At 34.2% G+C, this 12,621-nt stretch overlaps 1 protein-coding gene across 2 annotated transcripts in view; it reads right to left on the reverse strand.

Moving 5' to 3' along the window:
• Positions 1-275: 275 nt before the first annotated feature.
• Positions 276-12,621, reverse strand: part of blnk (B cell linker) — an 84,459-nt gene continuing 72,113 nt past the window's right edge. The window contains exons 14-24 of one of the 2 annotated variants that reach the window (XM_030156710.1): positions 12,590-12,617; positions 10,084-10,135; positions 8,656-8,716; positions 6,462-6,489; positions 6,330-6,360; positions 4,564-4,642; positions 4,422-4,450; positions 4,219-4,274; positions 2,156-2,239; positions 1,894-2,049; positions 276-917 (exon numbers count right to left, since the gene is read on the reverse strand). In XM_030156710.1, the coding sequence (XP_030012570.1) occupies positions 801-917; positions 1,894-2,049; positions 2,156-2,239; positions 4,219-4,274; positions 4,422-4,450; positions 4,564-4,642; positions 6,330-6,360; positions 6,462-6,489; positions 8,656-8,716; positions 10,084-10,135; positions 12,590-12,617 (721 nt within the window). In that variant the 3' untranslated portion in view covers positions 276-800. The remainder of the gene's footprint in view (positions 918-1,893; positions 2,050-2,155; positions 2,240-4,218; positions 4,275-4,421; positions 4,451-4,563; positions 4,643-6,329; positions 6,361-6,461; positions 6,490-8,655; positions 8,717-10,083; positions 10,136-12,589; positions 12,618-12,621) is intronic. The other variant, XM_030156711.1, reaches the window with a different exon arrangement.

The raw sequence follows: 12,621 nt of genomic DNA on the forward strand, positions 1-12,621 counted from the left end.
TGCTGCTGAAGTGTTAACAAACAAACAAACTAAACTTAAAACAATACCCTTTGCTTCCCCTTCGTGGGGCGGGGTAATAACCCGAAAAAACTTACATTTCTTAAGAAGAATAAGTGCAGTTTTAAAAATATTATGCCTCAATTTATCATGTATACATGTGTATTATGGATCAGATTAACAAAAACACAAAACATTTAGTAACAGGCAGAATATTGTTAAAATTGCACTTTATTTTCTTTTTCTTTCTTTCATATTTGTTCAGGTTATTCACATTAGATTAGATTAGATTAGATTAGATTAGATTAGATTAGATTAGATTAGATTAGATAAAACTGTATTGATCTAATGAGGTTCCAATAGAAGCACAACACCAAATATACAGTACAAGAAATATTATAAGAAAATAATAATACAGTAACTATAAAAAAAGGCAAAAACAGTGACATTTGTTCAGGTTATTTACATTTTATTATTAAAGGATAGTTTGTTACTGTAAATATTTTTATAATTCAATATTATTTTTTTGCACTAATAAAAAAAGTTCTTATTTATGGGCATAAAGTAATATAATTTTTTTCACATTACACCAAGAAGAAAATTCAGTCATTATCTATAGGTTATTATTTTACTTTAGATCATATTGGTCTGTATGTGGCCCCTGAACTAAAAGTCTTTTAACATCCTTTACTGTTAATATCTTCAGTGTAATTTTTGTGCTTTACTAATCCGTCCCATGGGCTGGGTCAGACCCTTTGGCGGGCTAGTTCTGGCCCACGGGCCGTGTGTTTGACACCCCTGCTTTAGGGCTTCACTGGGAGGCAGAGCTTGGTGGCGTCTTTGGTGTTACTCTGGCTGTCGATCAGAACCAGTGGAATCCTCTGGTGGTTCTCAATGATGTGGGACACGTTACTGAAATACTGGTTTGAAGAAAGAGAGAGAAAAGTTACTTGAAAGACAAGTTTAAGTAAAGGAGAAATGACAGAAATGAGTGAATCTTGACTTAAAACTTAAAGCTTTAAGTGCTTTAATTTCTCAAATGGCTTGATTTATAATGTGAAATCTACTTTATGTGTGCTTTATTTACTGTAAAATTAGATTAGATTAGATTAGATTATTTTAGATTAGATTAGATTAGACTGAACTGTATTGATCCTTTGGGCAGAACCCTCAGGAAATTTAGGTTCTGACAACACCAAATATACACACAAGAAATACTACAAGGAAACAGCAAAACAATAATTATAAAAAAAGAAAACAGTATTGACCCTCACCCAAAAAAACACAAACAAAAAAAAAACAGGTAGTTGCACATTGTAAAATACTAGTAGAAACAACAAGTAGCAAGGTGGTAATAATATAGTAATAATAATAATAATAATATAATAATAATAATAATAATAATAATAATAATAAGTAGCTAATTATGTTGTATGTATGTATGTATGTATGTATATGTATATATATATGTGTGTGTGTGTGTGTATATATATACACACACACATATATATGAGTCATTCATTCTCTATTCTATTAAGGTAAGGAAAAGATAAGATAAAAGGGGGGAAATCAAATGTACAGCAGCACAAGACAGTATGCATCAAATATAATAGAAAAATAAAATAAAATACATATAAAGATTTGTTAAAGTGTCTAAAAATTACAAAAATTGTAATAATAATTATAATAATAAATAAAGTGACAAGTGTGCAGTCAGTGACACTGAAAAGTGAAAACAGTACTTTATGGTTTTTAAATGCAGCACATTTCCTTTAACTCTGTAGTTTTACTCTAATTACTACTTTCACTTCAGTAACAGATACAGTAATAGAGTGGTTCCTCTGCTACAGTTGGTGTGAAACTCATTGCCATCCTGAATAAAGTGTTCCTCCGTACCTCCTCGCCCCTCTTCTCTCTTCCCAGGGCGTACTGTTTGGTGGTTGGGATGTAGCGGATGGGGATGTTGTAGACTCTGCCTTTGTAAAACACCACTAAGGTGTACGGCTGCTGTGCATCCTGACCGGAGCTCTTCCTCACCATGAACCCCCCGTCCTTAAACACAAACACACAGGCTCAGTCAGCAGGGGCCCCCACCTGCAGACCCCCCAGGGGAAGGAGGATCCAGCAGCAGCTCACATGTCGCTAATGACATTCTCACTTGACTGCATCGTAACAGGACGTCATCAGCGGTCTTGCGGTCACATGCTTCGGCGTACCACGGTTTCCTATAGACGTCTGCATCCTAAAGGACATTTAAAAAAACAGACGTCAAAGTCAGTTTAGTTCAGGTTCCACATTCAGCACAATTTGACTAGGAAAATAATAACATAAGAACCTAGAATTAATCACAACTCCACATTTTTCTCATTTTACAGCAAATAAAAAAACACATTAAATTATAAAAATATTAACATTAACAACAATAAAATGTGAATATTACTTATTTACTTATATATCGTTATGACTACTATTACTGTTATCATTTTATTATAACTTTTATCCTGTGATCATTAAATTTTATATATATATATATATATATATATATATATATATATATATATATATATATATATGTATGTATGTATGTACAAGTTGTGCATATTACAATATTATAACATAACATAATAGCTGTTTATTATTATTATTATTATTATTATTATTATTATTATTATTATTATTATTATTATTGCTACTACTTTATCATTACTACTCTTTTAATTGTTGTTTTCAGTGCAAAAAATGACATTACATTATAAAAATATTAACTTTATCAAACTATCCTTTAACAATAACATGTGAATATTACTTACTACTTATAGTATATCGTTGTTATGACTACTATTACTGTTATTACTTTATTACAACTTTTATTCTGTGATTATTAAATTTAAAAAAAAAAAAAAAAAAAATATATATATATATATATATATATATATATATATATATATATATATATATATATATATATATATATATTCAATTTAATAATCACAGGATAAAAGTTATAATTGTCATATCAGTACCGGACTCTTGTATGTTTTGTCTGTCTTGTGTGTCACTTCCTGTTTTATTTTGTTAATCCTCCTCTTGTGTCATGTCTGGTGTCTTTACTTCCTCTCCCTGATTGTTTCACCTGTGTTGATCACCTGTCTCCGCCCTGATTTGTTCCACCTGTGTCTCATTGTCTTCCCTCCCTTCTGTGTATTTAAGCCCTGTGTTTTCCCCTGTCCTGTGCCAGTTCGTATTCCTTCCTTGTGTTGTGATTACCTACCAGCGATTCTCTGAACCTGTTCGTCTGCCTGTCTGTTCGTTCCTGACCCGGTGTGGGAAAAAATACGGACCTTGTTGTTCCTCGTTCTCTGAGCCTGCCTGATCCCCATTGGTTCCTCTGCCTGATTCTGCCTCACTGGTTTTTTCGACTTACTGCCTGGACTCACGGTTAGTGCTTTAGCTTTTCCCCATGTACCGTTGCCTGTTTTTTGGATTCCCTGTGTATGACCTGGTCTGTCCCCTGACATTTCTCTGTTTATTCCTAGTCGGGTTCCCGTCGTGTGCTCCCGACCTGGGCAGAGAGATCTCCTTGCTGGATTCGGACGCCGTGACGAATTCACACAGTCTAATCTACAAGGATTCTTTAAAGAAACCTTTTTGTGAACTGTTTATCCTGTCCGTGTTTAATAAACACTCATTTTCTTATTTCCTGTCTGTTGGTTGTGCATTTGGGTCCAAGTCTTGTGTCTCTGGTTTAGTTTGGATAGTTTGTTAATGTTAATATTCTCATAATTCAATGTTATTTTTTTGCACTATAATGAAGAGAAAAATTTGGAGTCGTCATTATTTTACAGCCATAATGTAATATATTTAATTTTCATTTGATTTTATTTGTTTATTTCGAGCATTAACAGAATACAAGCAAATTCCAAAATCATTCATCTACACTCGAAAAGGACTGGGAAGAATATATTTTTCACATTAAACCAAGAAGAAAATTTGGAGTCATTATTAACGCTATTATTTTATTTCAGATCACATTGGTCTGTTTGTGGAACCTGAACTAAAACCAGTTCAACATCCTTGACTGTTAATATCGTCAGTGTAATTTTCGCACCATGTCTTGGCCCATGGGCCTCATGTTTGACCCCCCTGTTTTAAAGCATCATCCTGAGTGTACTGTAAAAAATAGGATTATTTTTTTACAGTGTGCATTGTAAGATGATTTACCATATCTTGGTCTGTGACTCCATTTTCAGCAGAAACACTTCCTCTGTCAGTTTGTCCTGAGACACACACACACACACACACACACACACACACACACACACACACACACACACACACTAGTGTTTAGTATGAAAGTCACACAGAAATAAAAATTCGCTTCATGTTGGTACCTGCTGTGAGACACGAGTAAAATCCAGACTTACTGTGGGCGGTAAACTGTGGAAGAGGAATCCTGCAAACACACCGACACACACCATCATTTCCTCATCTGAGTTGCATTAAATTGCCTTATGCTCAGTGTGGATGCAGAGTTCTGGAGGATAATGTGGATGTTGTGTTGCTTACTTTGGTCGTTTTTGGTCCAGTGAATATCCTTTAGGAGGAGTCGGAGGCAGCTCAGGGTTTATCACAGGCAGCGTTCGACCTGAGGAGAAAATACATGCAAGGTTTATTGGATGCATGGACAGAAAAGGAAATAAAGACAAATCCCTCAGACATGTTTAATGCTTTAAGATCTTCTACTTTACTGGCCTTTGGATGGTAAACGGGTCGGTATGGAAATGGAAATGTTGTAGTTACAGTTACAAAAATGCTATAAATGCACAAAAAGATCCTAGATATGCACTCAAATTTATTTATTTTCTTTTTATTGAAAGAATTTAGGTTTTTACCAACATTGAAAAATTAGACAGATACACAAACTCTATACGTCCATAGAGTTTTATTCTACTCATGTCCAACATTTGTTATTGTTCATGCAACTTTTTATGATGACACCAAATACTGACAGTTTTTTGTAAAAGCCATGTAGTTTATAGAGTTCAAGAAACTGAGAAATAGATAGATAGAGAGAGAGAGAGAGAGAGAGAGAGACTGACAGACCGAGAGAGAGAGAGATAGATAGATAGAGAGAGACCGACCGACAGACAGAGATAGATAGATAGATAGATAGAGAGAGAGAGAGAGAGAGAGAGAGAGAGAGAGAGAGAGAGAGCGAGACCGACCGAGCGAGATAGAGAGAGAGAGACTGACCGAGCGAGAGAGAGAGAGAGAGAGAGAGAGAGAGAGACCGACCAAGCGAGAGAGAGAGAGAGAGAGAGACCGACTGATCGACAGACAGAGAGAGAGAGAGAGAGAGAGACAGACAGACAGACAGACCGACAGACATAGATAGATAGATAGATAGATAGATAGATAGATAGATAGATAGATAGATAGATAGATAGAGAGATAGAGAGAGAGACCGACCGACAGACAGAGAGAGAGAGAGAGAGAGAGAGAGATAGATAGATAGATAGAGAGAGAGAGAGACCGACCGACAGACAGAGAGAGAGAGAGATAGATAGATAGATAGATAGATAGATAGATAGATAGATAGATAGATAGATAGATAGAGAGAGAGAGAGAGAGAGAGAGAGAGAGAGAGAGAGAGAGACCGACCAACAGACAGAGAGAGAGAGAGAGAGAGAGAGAGACCGACCGACAGAGAGAGACAGAGAGAGAGAGAGGTAGATAGATAGATAGATAGATAGATAGATAGATAGATAGATAGATAGAGAGAGAGAGAGAGAGAGAGAGAGAGAGAGAGACCGACCAACAGACAGAGAGAGAGAGAGAGAGAGAGGTAGATAGATAGAGAGAGAGAGAGAGAGAGACCGACCGACCGACAGACAGACAGACAGACAGACAGAGAGAGAGAGAGATAGATAGATAGATAGATAGATAGATAGATAGATAGATAGATAGATAGATAGATAGATAGATAGATAGATGTACTTTATTAATCCCAAACTGGTACATTACAGATGTTACTTCCGTGTAAAAACATCAGGCTGTGCATAAATATTAAAGCATTAACTGTTATCCAGTGAAATGACTGGTTTCATGGGGAAGTGAATGGAACGTGGTGCTTTATGCCCGTCACTGTCATTAGGGTCTAATCCTAGAATCTCCCTGCATCATACTGAACATACAGTCCTAAAATAAGTCGGTCAGCTGGACCATACTGCCGTCCTCCTCACACTGAGGATTCATACAACATACGAAGAATTCAGCAGATTTGTGCATACGTTTCAGTAAGTGGAATTCATTTTAACAGGGTAAACACTTACTCTCAAATTCCCGTGGTTTTGACTCTGGCCTCTGCGATAAAAGTCACACAGAGATGATGTCAGCATGTGGAAAATAACAAACAATGATCGAACACATCATTATAGGGAAAAAGAAAGAAACCATATTCTTACCGGCCTTAGAGGAGGCTTTGGTGACCTCCTGAAGGAAGAAAACACAGATTTAATATACAGTAACTTTAATCCTCAAACACCTACAACAGTCACAACGACCAAAAGTATCTACAGATCTGAAAGAACCTTGTTGAGCCGCATTATGTAATCAATTCCTATTATATAATAAAAGTTCAAAATGTAATAAGAACGTCACATCATCTTGTGATAAAGCCGCATTATGTAATAAACTGACACATTTTGTAATAAACTGCGTCAACGCATTATATAGTACATTTTTTCACATTATGTAGGAAGTTATTACAATTTGAGAAATTTATTACAAAATGCACTTGACACATTTTTATTAAAAAAAAAAAAAAAGTAATAACATGGTTCATTATGTAATAACAATCCAAATTAATATAATTTCAGAGTAATTTAGAAGAAATTAGTCACAGGAGCTACAGGTAATGGAATCAGAGCTTTAACCACAGTTTACAGGTTAATTTAGCACATTGTTATTATATTGCCGTGTCAGTTGTGTCTGATACAGTATCTTATGATCTTGGAAAAATGTTCCTTGACACCCTCAGATTGAACAGCAAACATTTATTGTGTGTTTTATCCATTTATGTCACAGAGATCAGCTCCAGTCCATTTTCCTGAAAATAAAAATGTGTCAGGTGCATTTTGTAATAAATTTCTCAAATTGTAATAACTTACTACATAATGTGAAAAAATTTACTACATAATGCATTGAGGTAGTTTATTACAAAATGTGTCAGTTTATTACATAATGCGGCTTTATTACAAGATGACGTGACATTCTTATTACATTTTGAACTTCTATTACATAATGGGAATTTATTACATAATGCGGCTCAACAAACCTTTGAACCACCTTTTTTTAATACCTGCACTGCAACTCACAATTTTAACTGTTTTAATTGATTTTGAGTTTAGCTTTTGTTTTAACTGTGTCTTATTCTTGTTTTAATTTCTTTCTTTCTTTCTTTCTTTTTTTTTTTTTTTATCTTTTCTGCACTTACCTTTTCGTTAACGTTTTATTCTCTATGATTTTCATGTAATTTTTTATGTGTTTCTATGCCTTTGTAAAGCACTTTGAATTGCCTTGTGTATGAATGGTGCTTTACAAATAAATTTGCCTTGCCTTGCCTTACATAATCCTATTAAAACATGTAAATAATTCAGGTAAAATACAGTTTCTCAGCTTATCACAGTCATCAGATACGACCCATTTGGACGTTCAGAGGCTCCGAAGTGGAAACGCTGGTATTTTCTTTCTAAATCATGTAGTTTAATGAATGACAGTGGGCTGTAGATGTTTGTTTTTACATTGAATTGATGGTATTTTTCTTGAAAAAGTCACTTTTCTTCTAATTATTATTGTCATCACTTTATTACCTCTGCCAGGAGGTATTGTGATCATTTTGCTTTGTGTGTTTGTTTGCATGTTTGTTTGTTTGTTAGCAGGATAACTCATAAAGTTATGGACGGATTTTCATGAAATTTTCAGGAAATGTTGATATTGGGACAAGGAAGAAATGATTAAATTTTGGTGGTGATTGGGGGGGGGGGGGGTTGACAGATCTGTCTTGGCGGAGGTCTGCGCTCTCCGAGTGCTTTTCTTGTTATAATTATCATTAGTAGTTTTGCTATTATTAAACTCTCTCTCTCTCTCTCTCTCTCTCTCTCTCTCTCTCTCTCTCTCTCTATCTATGCTGTACATATTACTTTTTTATTATTATTTATTATTATTACTACTTTATTATTTATATACTTTATTTTCCACTAATAATTTCTCATGTGCAATTGTCTCTTTTTCTACATTCTGTGTTGTGCTGCTTCTGGAACCATAATTTCCTAAAGGTTCTGCCCGAGGGATCACTAAAGTTCTCTGTAATGTAATCGATTTTTTTTTTCTTTTTTGATATAAAAACCTTTATATAATAATTTTAACAACCGAATTTACTCAGGGCTTTTATGAAAATCTATATGGTCAGTAAATTAAATGTAAGAAAATGCCTGGTATTCACTGAAAAATACAAAGTGCAGAAGATAATATTATAATAAATGGTGATAAATCACTTATGGAAAGTTATTCATAGAGAAAAAATCATTTGGAAGTCACCACAAAAATTAATTCTAGGTCTTTAAGGGTTAAAAGGATTATAAATGAAGTGACGCTCACTCTCTGGGCAGAGGTTTGGGTAAAACTGGAGGACGACCCTCTGCTGGTTTATCGTTGCAACCTGAAAGAAATAATGTTGACAGATGTTACAACAAATGAAGAAGAGGTTTCTTTCTTTCTTTCTTTCTTTTAATTTTTTTCTTTATTTATAGGACATTTCGAACATTTTAAACAGACAAAGGGATGCACTGCATAAGGTACAAAAATATAGAACAGACATCAACTGCCACACCTGAATGTCAACCCCCACCCCCCACCACTACCACTACCACCCCCCAAGGCCAGCCACTCAAAACCCGAATAAAAGACAAAGAAATAGTTAAGGAAAACAATTCAACCCAAAGTTAAAAACAAAAAAAAAAAGTGTATACAAAAACCCACATATATATACACATCTACATATATAAACACATATACACATAAATCTACATAAATTTGAAATGAATACAGGGTGGGGAAGCAAAATTTACAATGAACATTTAGTTGTTTTTTCTCAGCAGGCACTACGTCCATTGTTTTGAAACCAAACATATATTGATGTCATAATCATACCTAACACTATTATCCATACCTTTTCAGAAACTTTTGCCCATATGAGTAATCAGGAAAGCAAACGTCAAAGAGTGTGTGATTTGCTGAATGCACTCGTCACACCAAAGGAGATTTCAAAAATAGTTGGAGTGTCCATAAAGACTGTTTATAATGGAAAGAAGAGAATGACTATGAGCAAAAGTATCACGAGAAAGTCTGGAAGATACTATTAAAGAAGAATGGGAGAAGTTGTCACCCGAATATTTGAGGAACACTTGCGCAAGTTTCAGGAAGCGTGTGAAGGCAGTTATGGAGAAAGAAGGAGGACACATAGAATAAAAACATTTTCTATTATGTACATTTTCTTGTGGCAAATAAATTCTCATGACTTTCAATAAACTAATTGGTCATACACTGTCTTTCAATCCCTGCCTCAAAATATTGTAAATTTTGCTTCCCCACCCTGTATATAATATTAAATACAATAAATGTAAGAAGAAGAAGAAGAGTTTTAAAACAAACATGGCGGCAGTGTGGATGGACACACGAGGAAACCCAAACATTTTTTACTTTAGTACAGGACAGAGGGGTAACGAGCATTCTAAACTCAAAACAACAGACATTTACGGTCGTCGTCATGGTGACATCTCGCGATAATAAATAAACAAATCATCGCATTTGTGATTTAATGGAAAAACTGACATTACGCACTTCTATTTTTTCAACATTTAGTAAATATCAGTAAAGTTTTGCGCAGATGTCCAATGGAAAAGCGACTAGTGTTCCATTCATCCTTACACTGTCTGTCCTCTAGATGGCGCACCATGTTGAACAGCTTTTCTGAACTCAGATCAAACTAAATACTGGGTTAAAATATTGATTGAGGCTAATACTCACCATCATCTGGGTCACACACTTCATATTCATCTTCTCCTGTTGGTTCCTGGACCTGAACAAACACAAAAACTATTAAGTCAACATGTCTTTAACCCTTTCATGCATGAATTATGAGAGCCATAGTCGAGATTTTTTTCTTAAGTGTTTTTATTCCTCTTTAGGCATGAAAAAACACAATGCGATTGAAATTTTTTTATGAACTTATTTTTCAGTGAGTTACAAAAATGTCCACTCAGCTGGACACCAAGCATTTAATTTTTGAAGAAAAAAACCCCATGTATTAACCTTTTCATGCATACTGGTCACTCCAGTGGACAGCTATTCTACAGCTGTTCTCTTATATATTCATGGATTTTGTTGTTCTTTTTGTTGTTTTTTTGTTTGTTTGTTTTTTTACACATATCTTTATTAAAGTTTTAAGACACTACATATCTTTTCTGACATGAATTGGTAACATTATGTAGATCTCTCCTGAGCATAAACCCCCAGAATCACAAGCCCTCCCCATAGTTTTCATGCAATTTATCAGTAAATACATGTTTCTGTGCGTCAAAAATTAAACGTGTGGTGTCCAGCTGAGTGGACATTTTTGCAACTTCCTGAAAATAGGTTCATAAGATTATTATTATTATTATTATTATTATTATTATTATTATTATTATTATTATTATTATTATTATTATTATTATTTTTGTAATGTAGTTTTTACATTTTTTAAATTATTCAATTTTTTTTTCCCAGAAGAAAAGGTTCAATCACATTGTTTTTTTTCATGTCTAAAGAGGAATAAAAACACTTAGGAAAAAAATTTGATTAAGGTTCTCATAATTCGTGCATGAAAGGGTTAAAATTTCATTGTAATTGTTTTTCTGTTTTTATTGTGTAATTGTTTTTAATTCTGTAAAGCACTTTGTGTTGCATCTGTGGATGAAAAGCGCTTTATAAATAAAGGTTGATTTGATTTGATTTTAAAACCCATCATCAGAAAATGAGATACTGCGCAAAAACAATGAAATAAAAACATTTTTCATGCAGCTAATCTGATGTTTTCTCACATTTTAACATACTCTAATACTAGTTATTACTAACTTCATGCAGATAATATCCAAAAAGACAGTAATGGTATGAATTGCAGTGTATGGGATGATGCATAAACGTTCACTGTGTGCTGAAATGCAAGTAAAACAACAAAACCCATGAATATACAAGGGAACAGCTGTAGAATAACTGTCCATTGTAGTGACCACTATGCATGAAAGAGTTAAATGGATAAATTACACCAGAAAACCACTTCAACTCTTTCATGCACAGTGGTCAGTACAATGGACAGTTATTCTACAGCTGTTCTCTTCGATATTCATAGGTTTTGTTGTTTAAGTTGCATATCAACCAACACAGTGGGTGTTTGTGCGTTATCCCATACACTGACACCTACTAGCCCATCGTGGGAAGTGCATTTAAAAAAAAACCCAAACAACTCATAACCAAGATGGCCGACAGGAAGTCAGAAATGAAGGTATATCTTGTAAATCCCTCTATATCAGGACACCCCTGAAGGTAGAAAAAAATATGCAGCACCAAGTAACACCTAAGGATTAATATCATTGTTAAAAATTCCAGATATTTATTTTTTATCGGAAGAAATTTACAATTAATCCCATGTCAGCTAAGTTAGACGCCATGCATCACTGGCTGTATTTCAACAGCAATTCGTACCATCACTGTAACTTTGCTGTTCTTGATAAGCTTGATCTGCAGTAATGTGTTTTAACCCTTTCAAGCATGAATTGTGAGAACCTTAGCCAAGATTTTTTTCTTCTGTGTTTTTATTCCTCCTTAAGCATGAAAAAAACAATGAGATTGAGTTTTTTTTCCCTATAGAGTTCCAAAAATATCCATGTATTTAATTTTTTAAGTAAAGAAACATGTTTAAAACCCAATATCAGACAGTGATTTGAAAACAATGAAATAAAAACATTTTTAAGGCTGCTAATCTGATCTCCTCCGACATTTTTAACATATTCTAATGCTAGTAATTACTCACTTCATGGAGATAATATGCAAAAAAAAAAAACCTTCTTGTCAAACAAATAACAATTGATTTACACTAAAAAATGTTACTGCAGATCAGGTTTATCAAGAACAGCAAAGTTACAGTAATGGTATGATTGTCAGGGTATGAGATGGTGCGTAAACGTCCACTGTGTTGGCTGATATGGAACTAAAACAACAATACCCATTAATATACAAGAGAACAGCTGTAGAATAACTGTCCACTGTAGTGACCTATGCATGAAAGGGTTAATGTAAATCAATTGCTAATTATCCAGTTGAGTGGACATTTTTCTAACTCCACAAAAAATAGTTTCGTAAAAAATCTCAATTGCATTTTTTTTTTTTTCACGTCTAAAGAAGAATAAAAACCCTCAGGAAAATCTTGACTAAGGTTCTCGTAATTCATGCATGAAAGGGTTAAATGTACTGATAAATAGCTGTCATTACTTACAGTCAGATGACATCTTCTTGTATTCGGTCTAA

The sequence above is a fragment of the Sphaeramia orbicularis genome, chromosome 15, assembly GCF_902148855.1.
Source record: "Sphaeramia orbicularis chromosome 15, fSphaOr1.1, whole genome shotgun sequence".
NCBI lineage: Eukaryota > Metazoa > Chordata > Actinopteri > Kurtiformes > Apogonidae > Sphaeramia > Sphaeramia orbicularis.